The following is a 23315-nucleotide window of genomic DNA, read 5'->3' on the forward strand; positions in this document are numbered from 1 at the left end:
AATAAAATGAAAAAAACAACCAAAAAAACTAAAAGCATCATTTTCTTTTGTAAAAAATCTCAAGATAACTTGAATCTTTACAGAACTTTTATAAAAGTGTATACGAACCTTTTTATTGTATTTAACTGTTACAGAAGAAAAAGGGATTGATGTATTTGACACAGTTATTGATATTGTGACATTGAAACTCCAAAGGACAAAAAAAAGTTGTTAAAACCACAACCCATATTTATTGATATAGAATAACTTAAAGTGTGAATAATGGTGTATTTAAAAAAATATATTAGACCATTATATATGATTAAATAAAAACTTAAATAAATTATGGTGGAGCCTTAAAATTAGTATTGCACAGCATATGTTAGTTATCACTCAGAATGCTTAAGTTTAAGTTGTCTTTGTTAAGAAAAGTTTTTACGAGCAGCTCATTAAGGAAAATACTTGTTTATACAGAAGTATGTATTATCTTGATTAGCTTTTTAACAAAACTACTAAATGTTTGTTTGGATAGATTGCCACAGAATATTATAGTGTAATCATTCTTTTTATTGAGATTAAAAGCATTATACAATATGATAAATGTGCAATGTGATTCAGAATAGAAAATACTTGAAAATAATTATTAATACAATTGATCTGGTTACAACGATAATAATTTTTTTGACTAAATTTATACTCTACCTATACACTTTATGTAAAATATGTTTTATTTTATAGCACAATACAGTTATGGTTTATTGCAACAATAGGCAAATATTTTTCAGCTTGGTCTGTTTAGCTATATCAATTTTCAAATTTTATGGCTTGAATAATACAAACTGTTATTTCTAAAAACAATTTCTAACTTTTTATTTTGTATACATCTAAGATAACTAGGAATGAATTCAATAAGTTTTTTTTTGCTTATATTTTTATTTTTGTAAATATTTGTCCTTAAAATAAAGACTTGCATAATTAGGATAGAAGTTTAAAATTCTGTATTTTTATAGTCGTTACTTCAATGAAACTTGTTTTAAAGTATCCAAAATTCAAAACCCTAATCTCATGATTTCAGTGCTTGTTTTTCAAATATTCTTTTGATTTCTTATTTAATATTATAATAATATATTTGCTAAAAGTGATGACTTCTTAATATCAAAATATAGAAACTAGAAGCAGAAATACTGATACTGATATAAAGGAAGAATAAATTAAACCCTTTAAAATACTACAATATCTGTTGTTTGCTACAAAAATCATTCAAAGCAATAAGGGTTACCTGCAAGAGCTATCCCGATTTTTTATTCAATAGATTAGAGAGAAGGTGGCTAATCAACAACATCTCACAAACTCTTGGGTTATTCTGATCAAGTAGTTTTATTTTACTGCTACTCTTATGATGCACTCATAGCAAAGGATTCAAGTTCAGGCAGATTTAAACACTGTTTTTTTTTTTTTTTAAATGCACATTAAAGCAATTTGAAACAGAAATTTTGTGACATGTCATTAGAATGTTCAGTCTTCTACAAAAGTTCTAAACTTGAGTTATGTACAGCTAGACTATAAGAAAAAAGCAATATCATATAAATACTCGACACTGAATGTTTAAGGAAACAGTCAGAGCAAGAATATGCTAAAATGCACTATAACATTGATCAACTGAGAAGAATGTATTTGTTTGAAGATTTTGTTTATCAACTAACCAGTTATTTATTCTTTGTAAAAATAAAATGCTGTATCAGAGAGAGAAAAGAGGAAGTTTTAAATAGCTCTTTGATAATAACATGAATTTAGGGTATTTCCATATTACCTACTAGTCATTATATAATTACATTAGTTTGGGGAAACCCAAAAGAGAAAGGTAACAATATCCCTCAAGACCTCTAAAGAGTTATACTCAAACTGTCTTGCTTGTGGACCATGTGAATGTTTTTACCTTGACAGACCACAATTATGATCTATAATTTTTCTGCCACTCATTTTTGATCGTAATGGAATTTTTTTAAGGAGGACTTGTGACTCAGAACCACTGCTCTAAGAGAAATGACAAATGAAATCACTAGCTATAACACAAAATATCTAAAATAAAAATAACCTGGAGATAGTTTGTTTCTTGTTAAGCACAAAATTGAGCTACATAATAAGCTATCTTAATAATATAAAACCCCACACTTAATGCTCAGCCACAAGTATAATAAAACAAATCAAAAACGTCCGTAAAGAAACAGAAAAATAACAGTTTACAGCAATTAAGAGGATAAATGAGTTAAAGCTAAAGAAAAACATAGGCAAGAAATATTATGACTTTAATAGAAATATGCTAATAAAACATTTTTGCTACTGGGTGGAAATACACATGTCTAAAGGGTGGACTTGCTTAGTAAAGTTAATGCTAAATATGGATACTGAGAGGTGTCATTCTCCTGGTAAAGTAGAAACAAACTGGGAGGTGCTAGTTGCCTGGTAAAGTGGGGACAAACATGGATACTGGAAAATGTCACTGTGGTAAAGTAGAACCAGATAAGGATACTGGGAGATGTCAGTTGCCTGGTAAAGTGTAGACAAACATGGATACTGGGAAAGGTCACTTGCCTGGTAAATTGAAGATGGATATGAATACTGGAAAATGTCATGTACCTGGTGAAGTGGATAATAATTTGAAGTTTATAGAATAATACAGTTCTGTGTAAACTGGCATAAGGAAAAAAACTTGAAACAACTAGTATCAGGATATAATATAACTTATTTGATAAAGATACACAAGTCTGATTTGTTTTAAAACTATCTTGTAATATAGTGAATTAATTGGGGGCCTTATTGAAAGTGTCATGTTTAACTCTTCTTTATTTTTTTCTTTCTATGAAATCTTCAAAGACTGAAAGACACATGTGCAGTGGAATTTGTAATATAAAACAGATGAAATATAACATTTCTCTGCTTGTTCTATTCATATAATTGAGCTTTTCTAAAATTTTCAATTACCAAACTTCTGATTATGAAAAAATGTATGAAGTTTAACAATAAAATATTTAATACTTAGAATAACAATTACTAATTTTTCACCGAGAGAAACAGAGATACAAATCTGCAGCACCATAGTTGTAGTTTTAGTGTACTTCCTTTAGCAGTTCTACTTTCAATTAACTTTAATAAATCAAAAACAATCATATAAAAAAAAATTATGGACTTTCTGAAATTCTTTTATCTAAGCAGATCACAATGGGATGTATGTATCTCAGAACGGCTGGTATGGGTATTAACACTTTTATTGATAAAGAGAGAACAACGTTTCGACCTTCCTAGGTCATCTTCAGGTTAAGAAAGAGAGAATTTGCAAGTGACCGTTGTCGGAACTAAATGACCTATAGAAACAAAGATGAATCCAGACTATCAACTGGCTTGCTGTATTCAAACTGACATTTATGGACTCATAACATGCAACATCAATCCACTTGATAGTAAGAACGACAAGAAAAGGTCTGCCACAACAATAAACTAGATAAACTAAGGTGCTAACAACAAAGAAGACACCAACACGATGAACTGCCAAAAACTTCATAATTAACAGATCCAACTGACAATTAAGCAAAGAAGAACTACATCTACTCAACAAAGGACTCAACTTTACAGTAACACATAGAAATATTCCATTTGTCGAAATGAAACCCTATCTGGAAGACCTAACTAGAAGACTGGTGATCCACTCTACACAAATCAAAAACACCAACAAAATAACGGAAAACAACCACCAGAAACAAGATAACTTCAACAACAATTCCACTGACGACCAACAACCTATCTTTCCAGGTATAACTGAAAATATCTATTTCCCCCAAACACCTCAAAACAGTATCTTAAACAACCTTTTCAAAGAAGTTTTACACAAAACTGTCAACATAATTTCACAGAAATGAAATCTAAAAAACAACCTCACACAAAAAGATATTAATTCTATAAACAACTTTAAACAAGATAACATCAAAATTCTAAAGCAGATAAATGCAATGCTATAGTTATAATGAATACATTAAAAAAATGAATGACTTACAGATACAAACAAATTTAAACTACTAAACACAAATCCAACAAAAAAACACAGAAACCAATTGAACAAAATACTACAAATGAAAAAACCAACGTAATCTCAGGAAACATTTATTTTCACCTACAAAAGACCAACTCACGCACACCACAACTATACAGCACTCAAAAATCCGATTATTCAATACGACCCATAATGTCAACCTATGAATCATTTGACCTCAGTAAAATATAACGTAGGCATTTTCGAAATATGTAACATCAGCTGGCTCCTTTTTCAAAGACTTTAACTTTAATTATATTCTTAATCAACTAAATCATAAAGCTTTGATGGCAAAGTTTTGATGCAGTCTCTCTCTTCACAGAAGTCCCAACAACTGAAGCCTGCAAGATAGCCCTAGAACTTTATATCCAAGATCCAAACCCATTGATACTCATTCCCAGCAACCCTTATAGAATTCACGACCACCAAAACTAACTGTATGTTCAAAAACCAAAACTATTTACAAATAAATGGCCTAAGTATGGGGAATCCCATGTCATCAGTTCTAGTCAACATTTTTATGACATAGATTGAATCTCAAGCAATCAATTCAACTATATACCCACCACTGTACTGGTACAGGTATGATGATACAATTGCTGGATTCACATCTACAGAACACACTTAATTTTTTTACATTAACCAAATAGCATTTCTTAACCTCAAGATCACTAGAACTAATTCAAAACAGAAATCCACAGAAAAATCACCCATACTGGATGATACATTCCCTGTGGCTCAGCACACAAAACAAAACAAAAACTCAACATATTAAGAAACGAAATAAACATTGCCACAAAACTATGTTCACCTGATAAAATTAACAGTGAAATCAACAAATGACACTTCATCAACATCAACAAATTTTCTCAAAATCATGAAAAAATTATACACACACATCTAGACCAACAAGAAATCTAAAGATACAACAAACTACTAAACCTTATACTGCTACATATCATATCATATGTTCCCGACATCAGCAAAAAAATAACCAACATTCTGAAAAAACTTAAAACAACATTTCAGCAAACACCAAATTTATTCATAAACCAGATACAAAACTAAAGTCCACACTATGTAAAGACTACATTGACAAACACAGCACCTACATAATTTATAAAATACAATGCAACTGCCACAACTTCTATATTGGAGAAAGAAGCAGAAAAATGGAAGCTAAATTCAAAGAACACAAAAATCACCTTCACACGTTTTTGAACACTGCAAATCAAATAAACACAACATAACCATAGAAAAAACCCAGATACTAAGTAGGGAAACAAACTCAAAATCAAAGAAGCCCTCTTTATACAGCAACTAAAGCCAAATTTAAACCAATATAAAAGAAAACCTTTATGCCTGTACTAATTAATAACCTAACATGCAACTGCAACTCTCCCTATAATCCTGTACCCATTTGTACTTTCAACCCTAAGACATGTGTCTAGTGACAGTCACTTGCAAACTCTGTCTTTCTTTACCTGAAAATGACCTGGGAAGGTCAAAATATTGTTCTCTCCTTTTCAATAAAAGTGTTAACCATATCATTCGTTCTGAAATTCATTTTTATTTTGAGTGGGTTTCTTGTCATCAAGAGTGGGATGTATGTTGCAACATCCCATAATTAATCAACCTTTCCATGGACATTATTAAGGGATCTGCCAGACTAAAGACAGCTAATTGCTGTTTGAAAACAATTCACTGTAGCACATAAAGTTAATGAAAACTATAGCAATGTGTCTGAAGACTTCACATTAAATTGCAACTGATAATGTCGTTATTCAAAAAAAAAATAATTAGCAATACATCAAATATTAATAAAATTAATCTCATCTAGTAAACTTAAAATAATCAAAATTTGAAGTTACGAAAATCAGGAACTTTTGGTACTATTGTACCCAAAATTTAAAAATACCTTGAAACATATAGCAACAAATTATTAGCAAGCTTAGGTTGCAAGTGAGATCATAACTACAAACACACAAAACTTGTACAGCAATAGTCTAAATATTTTCAAAGCTATTTACTGTTTCTGTTTGTAAACAAATGAGCACATCCCATGGCTGAATTATATCTTAATATTTTGTGTGAGTCATTTTACAACATATGTATGTGTACACACACATAAAAATATTACTCTTTCCTAAGAAGGTATTACTTTTACAGGACAATATCTGCTCCTTAACCTTCTGTTTCCTTTTGTTCCTGTCCCCCGCTAGTACAACGGTAAGTCTATGGACTTACAACGCTAAATTCGGGGGTTCAGTTCCTCTCAGTGGACTCAACAGATAGCCCGATGTGGCTTTGTTATAAGAAAACATAAATATTCCTTTCGTTCCACAAAAGAAACAAATAAAAGATTGTCAAACTTTGGCTGCTTAGGTAAGTCTCATATTTTTATGTATATAATATTTCATTAAAGGAATAGGTACTAATGTAAGTATACCCTACTTATAATTGTCTTGTTAAGAACTTTGAAATAAGCTACAAAAGATATGAACACAATGTTCAGTATTAAATTATTCTTTTAACCCTTTTGGCGCGGTTGGTGACCTCAGTCGATTTGAAGGCTCAGCTCGGCAGGCAACCTTCCTTCATTCCTGTTATTCTTATGTATTGAATTTAACATATATAGTACTGGGTACAATCACTGAATATTTCAGGGACTTTTGCTGAGTTATTTCCGAGATATCATGCTTTGAGTACTGATACCGTAATTAGTTGAAGTATCAAACATATATATTTAGCACCATGACAAACATTAAAAGTTGTTATTCAGTGCTGAAAGGGTTAATGACATAATAGCAAATCTAGTGAAGTGATTAAACAGTAAAGAACTTATTTAACAACCCCAATTTTTCAGCACTTTACACTTAATAGACACTAACCCAAAACATTCAAAACTGCAAGTGATTTGCAAAGGACAATAATGTTCTCAGCTTAGCTTCTGTGGCTTTAAGGTACCAAGAAAATTACTTTTAAACATTGTCTTGGGTTTTTTTTGTGGCATATTATTAAATTTATTTGCATGGTATATTGCAGTTCCTGTAAGCTATGAAATATTAAAAAACATCTGTCTAGCCCTAAAACATTTAGTACCCTTTTCTCTGATAGAATTATTTCTATACATAGTGGACATAAAATATAATCAACCTCTAATATTTTTAAAGTTTTATATGAAATGTATTAATTTTTTAAAAGTTGTAACGAAAAATACATATTTAATATCAGTCATGTTCATATGAAGATGATTCACCTAATTTTCAAACATCTGTTAAAGCTAAAAGATACACTTGTACAATCAAAAACTTTTATGACAACTGTATCCCCAAATTCTAGTTTTCTGAACCTATATACTTTTGGAAACCCTCAAATATTTATTTTTGTATTTTCTTAAATTATCACTTGAAAGCATACCATTCTGGAAAACAAATTATATGCAATCATTATTTCTTTAAAAGAATTATTGCAAAATAAAACCATTTATTTTTTAATTCAACGAAGCCATAACAATGTTATCAAATAGCCACTGTAGGATAATACTTATACATATGCATTTGTGTGGAAAAATTTTTACTTTGTTACTTAACATTTATTTTTCACCAGTCTCTTATTACATTTGTACAATACTAAACATACATTTCTTATAAAACACCTTTAATAGTACACAAATCTTACACTTTAATACTATAATCTAACTAGCAATAACATTTTTCCAATAAAACAACTATCAAAATAACTCCCCCCCCAATTTATTCTTTTATACTATGAGGCCTTACCATCATACTAGAAAACATTGTCAAAAGTATATATTTTCATAAGAAATTCCACTCTTTTGTGTGGTATAATATATTAACCAGTAAATTACATTATAAATTATACAACAAACCATCTTTAATAGGTTAAATGAGTGAGCAGAACTGCAAACAACAAGAGTATTGTTATCAACATCACAGATGGAGCCATAATGATTCTAAAAAAATGCAAATGAAAAACAAATGGCTGGTGACAAAAAATAAAAGGAGACTGAAACAACAACTTCTCTAAGCAGCTTTTAAAGACAAATAGAGAATCAGATATCACTTGTGGTTTCCAACATTGACAGAAGAAAGTTATCAATTGGTGTATCGTTAATAAGTCTATAGAAAAATAAGTGTTCAAGACAAGTCAGGCCAATACTTCTGAGAGCAGGAAGTCGAAGCAGTAGCTTTGCAAAACGACCCTGCTGGTCAGCATATGATTGCTTGCAATATTCTTCAAGGGCTGCATACACTTTTTCTCTCAGAGCCTCTACCTGCTGAACCAATCTTAGCTTTTTGGCTTCTGTAAATAAAAAAAAATAATCTTTAACAGAAATTAAAACCTTTATTATAACATTTCAGTTATCAAGAACCATGATAGTGGTTCATAATGGGGATTGTGGGAATTGCACAAAATTCTGTTTAAACATTCAAGCTAAAAGCTTCTTAACAGTAAATATTCAGTTCAAACAATACTTTCAAACCTTGACTATTGATTGCTGAGGCTTTTACACATGTAAACAAAAGTATAAAAGCGTGCATGTTAGACTTTCAAGAAAAAAATCCACTTAAAATGACTCATTTGTAACTCTTGTTATTATTATTCCCTTACCAGCTTACAACAAAAAATGTTTGGTATATTGCACTCAAACATTTTGTAGAATACTAAATAAAGTACTGCAAAGATCATAGGGTGTTTTGAAAAGTTGATTTGTTGCTTCTGTATTTTAGGTAAACTGAAAAACATCACAAATCTACAGTAAATGATGTTATCATTACCCTTTGAAATTAGCTTTCTTACATATATCTGCTGTTCCCTTAAAACAGGAATTACTAGCCAGTGATAGATGAATATTAGATGACTGTAACATGTAGATATTCAATGCTTTTTTACACTATACAATTGATGTTTTTAACAAACCAACCTATTTATTATGTATGAATAGGAGTAAAAAGAAATCAATAAACATAATATACTCTTCAAAAAAAGAAATGCAAAAGGCAAAATTTGAGACAAATTGTTAACAAGTTTATTCCGGGTAGTTCTGTATGACATGTGTGAAACTTTGCACATTCACTGCTGAACATCCAAAGTCTGCAAAGGCGAAGTCCACGCTCACTAGTTGAAGTTTAACGTCACTCAACGTCAATAACGAGTATGCCCCCCATGAGCATCAATAACTGCTTGGCATCTCCTGCCCATGGAAGCGATGAGATGATGAATCACATCCTGTGGAATGGCTGTCTACTCAGCCTGCAAAGCTGCTACAAGCTGAGGTAGACTCTGCAGTTGAGGTTGTCGCCGTCACAGACATCGGTCCAACTCGTCCCAAAGATGTTCGATGGGGTTTAAATCTGGTGATCTGGAGGGCCAGGGAAGAACGTTGATGTTGTGGTGTCTCAAGAAGACAGTGGTGAGTCAGGGTGTGTGAGGACGGACATTGTCATGTTGATAAATGTCGTTGACGTTCAACATGATGGGTTGCACATGGGGCATAAGAATCTCGTTGACTGTTGCGTACGGTCTGATCGGAAATACTACACAGCCCTAGCATGGTTGAGGCAGTAGACGTCGCAGTGGTGGTCCTATCCCGAAGGTGACGTAACCGGATGTAGCGATCTTGTGCGGGTGTGGTCACACGAGATCTGCCAGATAGTGGACGGTCACGAGTTGATCCATGTTGTTGGTGACAATTCCATAGCCTTGTGATGGTGCTTGGGTGGACATTCACAGCTCTGGCAACATCTGATCGAGATTCGCCTGCTTCCAATTGACCAATGGCGTTGTTGCGTTGTGCTTCAGTCAGTCTTGGCATAACTGTATTGCGTGTCTAGCTTAACACTGAGCTATGGAAACTGAGAACCCGTCACTTTTATAGGGATTTTGCACATGTTGCACTTGCAGAACATGCAGATCTCTCAAACAAATTTATTGGACACGAATGCGTTTTGGCGAAAAATCCATTGTTTTCCTCCGTTTTCAAAGTGCACAACTTTTATTGTCATTTTAGTCTGACAATCAGTGCCTTAACATGTGTAACATCACATACTCTGAGCTTGTAACGTTATTACATATATTTCTCTTTAAAATAAAAAAAAATATCCCTTTTGCATTTCTTTTTTTGAAGAGTATATTAAAGTTTATTACACTCATAAAATAATTACTTTAAAAGACACAAAGACTAATTTAAAGTAATGTTTTATTTGAGAAGGCTGCTTTTCTACTGATAAAACTGTATATGCACTTAGTGGATGTTGTGTCTTAGTTCTGGCATTTACTTGCCCTTTGCTATACATTATACATAGAAAATTTAATTACAAAGAAACTATAAATCCACACTATATTCTCAAACAAATCTTTATTACAATCTTCAGCTGCAGCTTACATTTTACATCTCAAACTAATACGATCAAATAGCCAATAGCTAGAGTAAACCATCACGAACCATATCAGCTAGCTACTAGCTGTGTTTGTTATCATTATAATATGTAACATTTGTTGTCAAATCAAGTAATTCTTTACTTTTAGTTCAGCATAGAAAAGAAAACCAGCAAACAAGATAAATAAAAAATTGGGAACTTAAAAACATGCTAACAGGGATGGTAAAAAAAGTAAGGAAATAAGGGTGGAAATACTGTGGACTACAAGTCTTGACTTTGACTCTACCAAATGTAATTCTAGATAACATCATGAAACCAATATAGTGACTTATAATTTGAGTACATAATATCTGCAGTATCTCCATCCTTGTTTTCTTACTTTTTATTTTTATGATCCATATTTCCAGTTTTTGTAAATTCCCACTTTTTCATTTATCTTGTCTTATCAGACTGTTTGCTATAATCATAGAATGCTATTTATATTTTAATGTATTAAGATTAATTATCCAGATCATGATTCAAATCAAAAGAACTGACAGATCAAAACCTTAAAAAAGATAAGTCAAAATAACATTTTCACTTATTTTGGTTTTTAAGTTTTCTGTTTCACAGTCTTCGGAAATGAAAAAATTTATTTCTGTTTGTTTTTATTTCCATTGTTTTGCTCTTTCTTATCAGTTTTTATCAAATTTGCTTTATAGATTGACATTACTCTTTATTTGCAAAACTACACATTCAGTTATGAGACATTATAACTATGTACTAAGAAAGTAAAATTTTCGTCTTTTTTTTATTACAGTATGAATTAATTCTAACATATGCTGACTAGTAAAACAATGTTTGAAAGAAACCAAAATATTGTATGATTGCAGCAGGAGGAAACAAAAAGGATGATGGTATCATGTAACAAGGAAGAAAGATGATTATAAGAAATCAAGAAAAGTTGATAAAATAGAACACACCTGAAAAATCATATAAAAAAAAAGTCATATAAGGCCTAGCTAATTCCAGCAGGACATGGGAAGACATAGCAAAATGAGGCAGAGGAAAAAGGTTGTCAAATTCTCCATTGTTCCAAACAGGTATGACATGTTCATGAGGGAAATGAGTAACATCAGGAGCAGAAGGTTAATTCATATCATAATAAATCTCATCAAATGAAAGCCAATAATTCCATAGTCGAATTCCACCCACCTGCAGCCGGCATAAGCATACTGATAGATGGTATTACCTCTGAAGTGATAACTTGGACTTTGGAATTCATCATTAAAGATGAATAACCAAACACAACAGTTTAAAATAAATAAATGAAAAAGTAGTAGAAAAACGTAAGTTATCTTTTTTTCCATAAGCGTTTGAAAAATCAGAATAACAATTTCACTTCAGAATTAATTACAAAACAGTTTGATCAACACTGAAAAAAGCATTCACCAAGTTTATAAAAAAAACGTTTGAAGAACACAATGAGAAACATCTTGACACAAGCACTGTCAAACAAGAAGTGACAGTTTGGTAGAATCGAACATAGGGATTTGCATGCATCAAGAGAGTGAGTTGCATTCTTCTTGATGGAGGGTTTTCATATGATGACTTACATGTGGGACACAATTGAACCATGTTTATCATTGGGTACATGTATGTTTAGGCTTGTGGTATGCAAAACGTTTTTTGCATATAGAGGGCCACACTGAACGAGAATATCTATATCCGAGAAAGGAGGTAATGTACCATATCAGAATAATTGTTACTATTAACTAAATAGCATAGCATAGGTGTTTTTTTATTGACTTTATTTTGTGTAAGTTAAATTTCTACTATTAAAAAGAAACAAAACATGTATATTCATAATGGGCATACCTGGATTAAACAAAACAATTGCTCTTAAACATCCTAACTCAGTTTTGTCCATTTTCATCTCCCGCATTTTGGCCACCAATTCAATAAGTACCCTGTCAAAGATTGCTCCCATTCCTGCACTGTGAGCACTATTTCTCTGTACTACAAGCCCTGTTGCCAAAACAATTCCATCTTTTACCAAAATGGATCGATGAGAAAGAGATGCAATCAATAGCTCATTCCAGCCTGCAGAAATAATAAGGTGATTACAAAACTTATTTTGAAAAAATCCAGAATATTAGCTTAAAATAGTAATTTATTGTAATTTTGACATTCTAATTTTAGCTCCTTTATATATTTAAATCAAGCTCTGTTTCAAAGAAAAAATGAAGAGTAAAATAATTAAGACAGCTTATTCAATTAGTTACCTAATTTGTTCACTATATGAATAATCCTGATTCTTACATTAAATAAGGTGTTTTCAAAATAAAACACAACCAACAAGAGGGACCAATAGTGTGATAGACTACCTGAGATATTACTTAAAATGGCCTTTATGCAACTTTGTATAAAAATAATTAGATGACATGATGCACAATACTATTTATTTAGTTGTTAGAATGTTAAAATAGCTCTACACACTTCTTTGCTCTTATAACATCATCATCAGGAGGAAAATAATTATTGAATGCAAAGTACTTATGTTGTAACACAGTTATGGCCTGTTTTATTCACGTCAGTAGCCAAAATTGAAATAAATGTTTTATTTACATGCTCAGCGAAGGCTGAAAGAGATGTTTAGCTAAGACCAGTAAATGTTTAATTAGTGTTTATACAAGTTTTATGTTAATTTATTATAAATTTTGGTTTCTTTTTGTATGCACAAAGAATTTTATATTATTTCACAAGTTTCATAAACATTAGATTTAGCTAAGTCAACGGGTTTGTCTGTAAGTAATATACTTATGCTGGTAATTTTATTAATTGGTTTAAAAAGGACTATACTATTTTTATGATACACATTGGCTAGGTTGCTAGTACCTCCTTTTAAAAATGGTAAAGAAATAAATTATATTAATTTTTAAGAAAAATTCTTTTAACAGTTTTATACAATTATTTATTCCATTTCTATTATGTTTTTGTTGTACAATTGAATTCATCAAAAAATAGTTATATCTTTTAATTTTAGAGATATATCTAATAGCATTGAGTTATTAGAACTAGGCATGCATAATGCCAAACATCAGTGTAGGAAGATGGAACAAAAACAGTGAAGAATTCTACTGTTACACTTGCCTGCTTTAAGTAAGACAATCTGATCTTCTATAGGTAATTCAGTAAAATGGGGTATGTGTTTTGCCCACTGTACCAGCTGGTGTAATTGACAGTCTGCAGCTTTACAGATACTGGCTATTGGTTCCTTCTGTAACACAGGGTATTACTATAAATACTGTTTAGATCTGCTCAATAAATATTTCTCTTGCTAAGTCTTATCAGTAAGGTAAAGCAGTAGTGTACATCTATAAACAATGCTTTAATCCCATAAAACTGTATTTTATGTCTCTATATGTCATATGAATGTAGTGTACATCTAGATGTAATACTTCTAATTCCATACAAAGGTATTTCATTTATTATGCATCAAATATGGTATACAGCAAAAGAAATGTTTATGACCTAATTTTTTAAACAACAAAAAAACACAGGTTATTGGTAATACTTTTATATTTGTTGCATGTAGTTATTAAAAACTATAGTTTCTTAAAATAAGGATCAGTTAATGATAATTGTAGTGCACTCATAAAAAAAAAAAAAAAGAAATTAAACTTTTGAACTTTCATGTGTGAAATAGACCTAGATAATGTTTACTGATTTGAACCATAGGAAATATAACCATGAAATTAATATATACAAAGTATTTTCCACATTCACTCATTAAAAGTAAGCAACTCCTTATAAATAAACAACATTCATAACAAATTTTCTGAAAAAAATCCTTATAGAAAAGCAATATTCACAGTACAGTTTGTAATATTTTTATCATCATCATATCTTTGAAACTGAAAAAATAACAACTGAAAAAGAACTCACACTCATGTCTATTTCTTCATTTTTAATTTCAACACAATTCTCTGCTTCTAGGATTTGTTCTATGGGCATGTCAGGTGGAGAGTTACAGGTACTTTCCACTTCGTTTTCATTTTTTTCTTTCATTCTGTGCCGCTCTTCTTGAACTGCTATAAGAAGAGGTGAGACAGTATGGACAAAAATAAGGTCACCCAGTACCAACAAGTTGCTAAAATCTTAAAAATCTCTTTTGTATACCTATTAAGTATATATATCTGACAAATTTGCATATTCTGGTATTTTATTTAAAAAAAATTAAAACACTCAATAAACTATACATAATAGGCTAATTGATTTTGTTTTAGAAATCATATTTAATTATAGACTTTTCATCGTACTAAGTTATTAGATTCTGAAGTTATTATATGAGTATAAAACTGCTGCTAAGTACAGTCTTGATCCTTTTATTTTAAATTTTCTTTATTAACAGGTCCCTCATGAAGCACTGGGGTATATTTTAAATTTTCTTTATTAACAGGTCCCTCATGAAGCACTGGGGTATATTTTAAATTTTCTTTATTAACAGGTCCCTCATGAAGCACTGGGGTATATTTTAAATTTTCTTTATTAACAGGTCCCTCATGAAGCACTGGGGTATATTTTAAATTTTCTTTATTAACAGGTCCCTCATGAAGCACTGGGGTATATTTTAAATTTTCTTTATTAACAGGTCCCTCATGAAGCACTGGGGTATATTTTAAATTTTCTTTATTAACAGGTCCCTCATGGGGTATATTTTAAATTTTCTTTATTAACAGGTCCCTCATGAAGCACTGGGGTATATTTTAAATTTTCTTTATTAACAGGTCCCTCATGAAGCACTGGGGTATATTTTAAATTTTCTTTATTAACAGGTCCCTCATGGGGTATATTTTAAATTTTCTTTATTAACAGGTCCCTCATGAAGCACTGGGGTATATTTTAAATTGTCTTTATTAACAGGTCCCTCATGAAGCACTGGGGTATATTTTAAATTTTCTTTATTAACAGGTCCCTCATGGGGTATATTTTAAATTTTCTTTATTAACAGGTCCCTCATGAAGCACTGGGGTATATTTTAAATTTTCTTTATTAACAGGTCCCTCATGAAGCACTGGGGTATATTTTAAATTTTCTTTATTAACAGGTCCCTCATGGGGTATATTTTAAATTTTCTTTATTAACAGGTCCCTCATGAAGCACTGGGGTATATTTTAAATTTTCTTTATTAACAGGTCCCTCATGAAGCACTGGGGTATATTTTAAATTTTCTTTATTAACAGGTCCCTCATGGGGTATATTTTAAATTTTCTTTATTAACAGGTCCCTCATGGGGTATATTTTAAATTTTCTTTATTAACAGGTCCCTCATGAAGCACTGGGGTATATTTTAAATTTTCTTTATTAACAGGTCCCTCATGAAGCACTGGGGTATATTTTAAATTTTCTTTATTAACAGGTCCCTCATGGGGTATATTTTAAATTTTCTTTATTAACAGGTCCCTCATGGGGTATATTTTAAATTTTCTTTATTAACAGGTCCCTCATGGGGTATATTTTTTGAAAAAAACAACAACTACCGAATCTCATTTTTCTTAATTTTAATTTAAATTATTTGGTTATTTTTACTGACTAAAAAGAAGACGCACTTTTAGTATTGGGGCTGCAAAAAGCAGTATGACAGCCAAACACAAGAAACATGGATGCTCAAAGTGACACACAAAGGTATTCAGGATCCATTTAGAACCGCCTTGGTATGTATTGTGCAGCATGCCAAGTACAATATTATACTCGTAGCTGCCTTCAAGTTGTTCGTGTTTGCTTATTCTGCTGTTGAATGTTGTAATTTTTTGACCTTCTCTACTGAATTGCAGGTGAAATTTTTTGTATCTCAGTTGAAAGCTAAACATAAAAGGTTGGCAATTGCTTAATTAATGATGCTTGAAAATATGGCTTTATTAATATATTTTGAATTTACTCCTAGCAGGTAGACTTTAGTAGTAACTAGTATGGAGGTTTGAGGATGCTGTATTTTACTTAAAACTTTATCAGTTTAAAAAATTGTCTCAAAAAGATACGTCCAAAACTATCATCTTTGGGAGTTTGCAGTTTAACTTTCTTCTTACATTCAACATATTATAGCGTAAAGACAGACACTTCTTGAGTCTTGAGGAATGTGTTAATAAAAAGTAAAATCTATTCAATGGAATAAAGTGATATCCATTAGATAAACAAACGATTCCATGAAATGCTAGTTCATGACTGTTAAAAATATTCAAGAATAAATTAAGCACGTACTGCAAAGAAAACATAAAATATTTATTCATAAGAATAATGCCTGTGTATGTACTTCACTCACTAGCTTGTCTCTGGATATCTGAATTATAGCTGACTGGTGAGGGTGGATAAACTTTCTAAATATGTCCACACAAGACAAGGACAGAAATAATAATAACATCTCCACAAAGCATAGACAAGAAGAGTAATATTACACCATACTTTCAAGCCAAAGGGATCCTAGTGCACTATATGACATGATTCTTAGATGACTTTTCCAAATTACACGTGGAAGAGAAAGAAATACTCAAATCATACCAATTTGTACAAGCACTTATAACATCCTCTGAGATAGGCTTGTCTCCATGCAGGGAGTGGACACAGAAATGGGTTTATATTGGTACAACCATCCATGAGGTGTTTATTGCTATATGTAGCTTTTGTCAAAGCAGAAGGATTAGTACTTGTTTATGATTTTGCAAATCCATTTTACAGTTACATCATAACAACATGCAAAACACTGAGATACAATTTATAAAAATAACCTGAATATATCTTACCACAGAAATGTTCTAAACTATATGTGAAAAGGTGAAAATAACAATTGTTTAAACTGTGATAGTAATAACAGCTATAGAGTACATGATGAAATTTTTATCAGTGATGTTTATACATTTTAATCAACTTGCATTATAAGAACCACAAAAAAAGACTTAAATAATGCTCCCATCTGAACTTATAGTGCACAGGTTTGTTGTAATCTTTTTGACATCACTCTCTAACTTCTTCTCTGTCCAAAACAGCCTCTATAAATGCCTTTTCTCTTGTTTCATTATGTCTATGATTTAATTGTTGTCTATTAAAATTTATAGTTTATGTATTTTGATTCTTTCTTTGTGACAAATCTGGAATTTGGGTATAATATTTGTCAGACCTCCTTTTAGTGAGCCTAACTGCAGAAAATCCTTGTACTTGAGTATATCGTAATAGCAACCACATACCTACATTATTAGGGTGACTTATCACAGTACTATATACAGTCATGTGAAAAAGTTAGGACACCCTATGAAAGTCTGTATATTTTTGTAAAATTTTTGGATATATAGATATTTAATCTCAATTTTAGTTATAGGAATATAACTAAACAATTAAAACTGAAGAAAAGACTTTTCAAGATCTTCTGTAAATGTAATTCTCCAAAAATGCATATTCTAACTGAGGAAAAAGTTAGGACACCCCTACATTTATTCCCACTTAAAATGGTTCAACTCACACTCAGGTGTATCACACCAGGTGCACATGATTAGAAGATAGTTACTCAGCATTGTGAATGAGGCTTGCCCTATTTAAACCTCAGACATTTAGTTTGGTGTGCTCCTGACTGTTGAAGTGAGAGTGAGTACCATGGTGAGAGCAAAAAAGCAGAAAATAGTCAACAAGTGGAGGGCTTTCAAAACAACTGCCACCATGCCCAGGTCTGGTTGTCCAAGCAAGTTCACCCCGAGAGCAGATCACAAGATGCTAAAAGAAGTCTCCAAACACCCTAACATGTCATCACGGGACCTACAGCAGGTTCTGGCTACTGTGGATGTGTAAGTGCATGCCTCTACAATCAGAAAGAGACTGCACAAGTTTAACTTGTATGGGAGGTGTGCAAGAAGGAAACATTTGGTCTCTAAGAGAAACATCAAGGCCAGGCTGAAGTTTGCCAGAGAGAACGTAGACAAAGATCAGGACTTCTGGAATAATATTCTTTGGACAGATGAGTCCAAAATTGAATTATTTGGACACCAGAACTGAGAACATGTTTGGCATAAACCAAATAGAGCATTCCAGGGAAAGAACCTCATACCAACTGTGAAGCATGGAGGTGGAAGTGTCATGTTTTGGGGTTGCTTTGCTGCAGCAGGACCTGGACAGCTCACAATCATAGAATCCACCATGAATTCTACTGTGTATCAGAGGGTGCTTGAGGATCATGTGAGACCATCTGTAAGAAAATTAAAGCTGAAGCGGAACTGGACCCTGTAACACGACAATGACCCAAAACATACCAGTAAATCCACCAAGGACTGGCTGAAAACTAAGAAATGGAGAGTCCTGAAATGGCCAAGTCAAAGCCCAGATCTTAATCTCATTGAGATGCTTTGAGGTGACTTGAAATGGGCTCTACATGCAAGAAACCCCTCAAACATCTCACAGCTGAAAGAATTCTGCATTGAAAAGTGGGGCAAACTTTCTTCAGACTGATGTCAGAGACTGATAGATGGCTACAAGAAGCACCTCACTGCAGTTATTTCAGACAAAGGGGGTAACATTAGCTATTAGGGGGTAGGGTGTCCTAACTTTTTCCTCAGTTAGAATATGCATTTTTGTAGAATTACATTTACAGAAGATCTTGAAAAGTCTTTTCTTCAGTTTTAATTGTTTAGTTATATTCCTATAATCTCTGTATTGTTGAAATTGAGATTAAATATCTACATATCCAAACATGTTACAAAAATACACAGGCTTTCATAGGATGTCCTAACTTTTCACATGACTGTAGATGTTTGTTGTTTAATTAAAGTTTTATACTTGTATTGAAGAACTTTAACAAATTTCTCATGCTGGTTAATTACTTCCATTGAAAGTGGTAGCTTACCTTCTCTTTTCATTCCCATTATTAGGCATTTTTGATAGCGACAATACTGACAACGATTTCTTTGGCGTTTGTCAACAATACAATTCTTTTCTTCTCGACAAGCATATGCTAAGTCTTTACGGACTGTTCTCTTAAAGAAGCCTTTGCAGCCTTCACAGCTATAGTATAAGAACAAAATAACAAACATTGTAAATAAACTCTGTATATTTTATTTTAGTATACCAAATTGTGACTCAGAGAGCCAAAATTGTTTAAAATGTTAAATATCAAAAACTACATTGTTTCAGCAACTGGCTGTGCTATGCCACTTTAATTTTGTTTGTTATCATGAAACAGTTACATCAGTTATTATTTCCTGGTGAATGAAACCTAGTATTAATACTGAGTAACAGCAAATACTAATATTTAATGACTAATAGTTATCAGGTTCATCCAGGAAAAAAACCAACATGGCACCATAATAATGGAAGTTTGAAAATTCACCCTTAGTGATTTTAGTTAATTGTATTCTGATTGTCAAAAGAAAATAAAATTTAACTGTTTGAAGTTTGTTAATTCCACCAGTAAATAGAAAATGCTACATACACTGGGCTTTGATAAGTAAATTTAATAGAAGGGAATGCTAAGACCATATCTGTTTCATCTAACAGAAGGAAAGATTAACATATTGAGCTTATTAGTTTTGTGTAGCAGATAGAAATGCAAAAATACTGTGGTATATCAATCAATTCCTGCTTCTTTATAGAATGTTTTTAAAATTTTGATTTAATCTAGTGTATGTGTGTAGTTTTCAATTAACATGTTTGTCAAGAAAGTTGTTAAGTTCATTTCCCTCTAACTGGATGTTTTCCTGTGTTGTTCATCATAAGTAATACTTTTACTGTCCATGGTAAGTAGCTGCACAGTTGTACTTAATACATGAAAGTAAATGGCAGTTTTCCCATTGGTAGATCACACGATATCTTTAGAGTATAAACTCCATTATTTTCTAATATGAATGGCTCGTCACATGAGTGGCATTAGTCACCCTTCAATAGTGTGACATTATAGATTTAAGTATATAATGTGATGTTTTCACAGACTGATAATTACAGAAAGATTATAGAATTTTTGGAAGAATTACAGCTTTCTCTAAATTTATAATAAAGAGCTAACACTTGTAAAAACAACCACTCTTCGTGCTTAAATAATACATACACTATTGTTTTGTATTGAGAGCAAATATTACCTTCACTGTGGTTTTACATTTGTACAAAGTCAGATAATTTAGAAAAATTCGTAATTACTTCACAATGTTTTCTGGAGGAACCTCTCATTACATAGGGACATATCTTATTCACTCTTGGGAGAAATCACTTTCACTTGAGAATACCACAACACTAAAATTTAGTGAATAAGGCATCTCAGATTTTCAATAGAAGAAAATACAAATACTTGGTGATCATTTATGCATGTCAGCTTTGCCTGTTAGAGAGAAATACTGTAAACACTTGGTGACTGAGGCATATTAGTTTTGTTTAATAGAAAGAAATACTGACATTTAGTGACTGTGGCATATCACTTTGTTAGGCAGTAGGAAATACTAACAGTTAATAACTTAAGCATATCAATTTTGTTTAGCAGAGGGATTTACTAACATTTGGTGGCTGTGGCATATCAGTATTATTTACTAGAGGGATGAACTAACATTTGGTGGATGAGGCTTGTCAAATTTGTTTATTAGAGGGATATACAACATTTGGTGATCAAGGCAGCATGTCACATCTGTTTAGTAAAGGGATATACTAACGCTTGGTGACTGAAGCGTGTTACATCTGTTTAGTAGAGGGATATACTAACATTTGACTGAGGAATACACTAACATTTCATGACTAAAGCAAATCAGTTTTGTTTGGTAGAGGGATATACTAACATTTGATGACCAAGGCATGTCACATTTATTTAGTAGAGGGATCCACTAACATTTGGGGAATGAAGCATGTCACATCTGTTTAGTAGAGGGATATACTGACATTTGATGACTGAGACATGTCACATTTGTTTAGTAGAAGGACACACTAACATTTGGTGACTGAATCATATCAGTTTTGTTTGGTAGAGGGATATACTAAAATTTGGTGACTGAGGGATACACTAACATTTGGTGACTAAGGAATGTGACATTTGTTTAGTAGAGGGATCAACTAATGTTTGGGGAATGAGGCATTTCAGTTTTGTTTAGTAGAGGGATACACTGACATTTGGTGACTGAAGCATATCAGTTTTGTTTATTAAAGGGATATACTAATATTTAATGACTGAGACATGTCACATTTGTTTAATAGAGGGAAATAATAAATCTCAGTGAATGGAGTCTGAAAATGTCTTCTAATAGAATGGAATATTAATTACTAATTGAGGATTATCATTTTAAGCAGGTACAAAAAATAATAAAATTTAAGTTAGCTGTGTTTCATTTAACTTGTGAAAATTAGCCATGTTGTGTTTACTTCTATAGTGATATAGAATTTTAAAATTTTTGATTATTTAGTTTTCATACTGTTATGACAGCTACTCATGGTGCAGAAAGTTATTACCTTTGTTTTATTCTAATTGCTCCATTTCTTTGCTCTCTAATGTCTCCTCTGCCTGCAGGAATATTTCAGTATTGTGTACAGAATCTGAACTGAACGAGTTGGCACTGAAATATTCAAGCTGGCTGATTATGACAGTGATTGAAAATGACAGCTAACTAATACTCTTAGGGAACAGAAATTATGAGGTGACACCCTCAACAGTACAAAGAAGGTGAGTTTACATTTTAGATTTGAATGTACTTTCTATATTCATCTGTACTTGGTTTTTATATAGGACTAGAAAGCCAATGAACTATTCAATGATCCAGTATGGATGATTATCAACTTATCTGTGATGGTATGCACACTTTTTGTATGTGTGTGTGTCTAAATAAAGATTGTTTTAACTGTCCCTAAAATGTGTCTGACCTGTTTATTTCATAAACAACAAAATTCATTTTAGTAATCACCTTCAGAACACTCCCCTTATTTCTTGGTCAAATTTGCAGTTATTTTAGGTTTACCAGTTTGATACTGGTAAGAAACTTTGTTTTATATGAAAATACCTCAAGTATAAGGGAAGAAGAAATTTCAAGTGTTTTTACTGAAAAAATTGCTTATTTGATATGTAGGTGTATGCATCACAACCAAAAGATAAAAAAGCAACTGAGGGTCATCAACATGAAGTTTGACACCTGCCAAACCTGAGACAACTTGAGAAGGTCTCCACATATCTCCCAAGCTGTTCTGGTCCACACTATGGACAATCAACCAAGAGGGACTGAGCATGTCACTGGTGAATGGCCTCCACTAATTAGAACTATTTCCCCAGCAAGTGAGGGACTGATTATCTAAAGATTACAGCTAGGACAATCAAGTAATTTAAAGATTGCTGGCTGAAATGGTGTAGTGCATTTTGCTTTCTGAGCTTCTAGTAGTAATGTAAAATACAGCATATCCACTACACCATATGGTTATTGCTCAATTTTCTGAGCACAGATGGTCACATAGTTGAAATAATGCTGACTTTTCAAAAGGGCATCATGATCCCTTACTTTCTGAGCCATTGAGCAGTAGTTGAAGTGCAATGTATACACAATACATAGCCGGTCTTACCTATAAGGCAAAGTGGGCAATTGCATAGGGCTCCACACATGGAAGGGCCCTCAGTTTTCTTATCATTATGGGGCCCCATTTACTGAATTCTGCACAGGGCTTCAGAATGACTAAGAATGCCCCTTGCACAACATTATGGAGTTTCTGTTAAATCATCAATGATCATTAGGTGAAGCACCTAGTGACAAAAAGGAAGTGTCATTTCTTGTTTTTCAAGCTACCAAGTGATTCACACCATGATTTATTATAGATTTTTAGACAAATTTGTTAGATGCAAAGTTGAAGCTGTTGTATGGTAAGTGTTCTAGCTACTC

The 23315-nt window shown here is 32.1% G+C and overlaps 2 protein-coding genes across 15 annotated transcripts in view; one reads left to right on the top strand and one right to left on the bottom strand.

Moving 5' to 3' along the window:
* LOC143230716 (zinc finger BED domain-containing protein 5-like) overlaps window positions 1–23315 on the top strand; it is a 47224-nt gene that overhangs the window by 3542 nt on the left and 20367 nt on the right. Inside the window, exons 3-4 of one of the 4 annotated variants that reach the window (XR_013016606.1) lie at window positions 6233–6448; window positions 11267–14124. The gene's annotated coding sequence lies outside the window, so the exon portion shown is untranslated. Of the gene's footprint in view, window positions 1–6232; window positions 6449–7967; window positions 7983–11266; window positions 14125–21964; window positions 22118–23315 lie in introns of those variants that run through there. The other 3 variants (XR_013016605.1, XR_013016607.1, XM_076464757.1) reach the window with 3 other exon arrangements.
* The window catches only part of LOC143230715 (retinoic acid receptor RXR-alpha-A-like), a 54003-nt gene continuing 31186 nt past the window's right edge, over window positions 499–23315 (bottom strand). For 4 of the 11 annotated variants that reach the window (XM_076464753.1, XM_076464754.1, XM_076464756.1 and 1 more), the window contains 5 exons: window positions 19331–19488; window positions 14395–14540; window positions 13600–13726; window positions 12325–12549; window positions 499–8389 (listed from right to left, as the gene is read on the bottom strand). In XM_076464753.1, coding sequence (XP_076320868.1) covers window positions 8139–8389; window positions 12325–12549; window positions 13600–13726; window positions 14395–14540; window positions 19331–19488 — 907 coding nt within the window. In that variant the 3' untranslated portion in view covers window positions 499–8138. The remainder of the gene's footprint in view (window positions 8390–12324; window positions 12550–13599; window positions 13727–14394; window positions 14541–19330; window positions 19489–23315) is intronic. The other 7 variants (XM_076464749.1, XM_076464745.1, XM_076464748.1 and 4 more) reach the window with 3 other exon arrangements.

Source organism: Tachypleus tridentatus, chromosome 10 (genome assembly GCF_004210375.1).
Source record: "Tachypleus tridentatus isolate NWPU-2018 chromosome 10, ASM421037v1, whole genome shotgun sequence".
NCBI classification, from domain to species: Eukaryota; Metazoa; Arthropoda; class Merostomata; order Xiphosura; family Limulidae; genus Tachypleus; species Tachypleus tridentatus.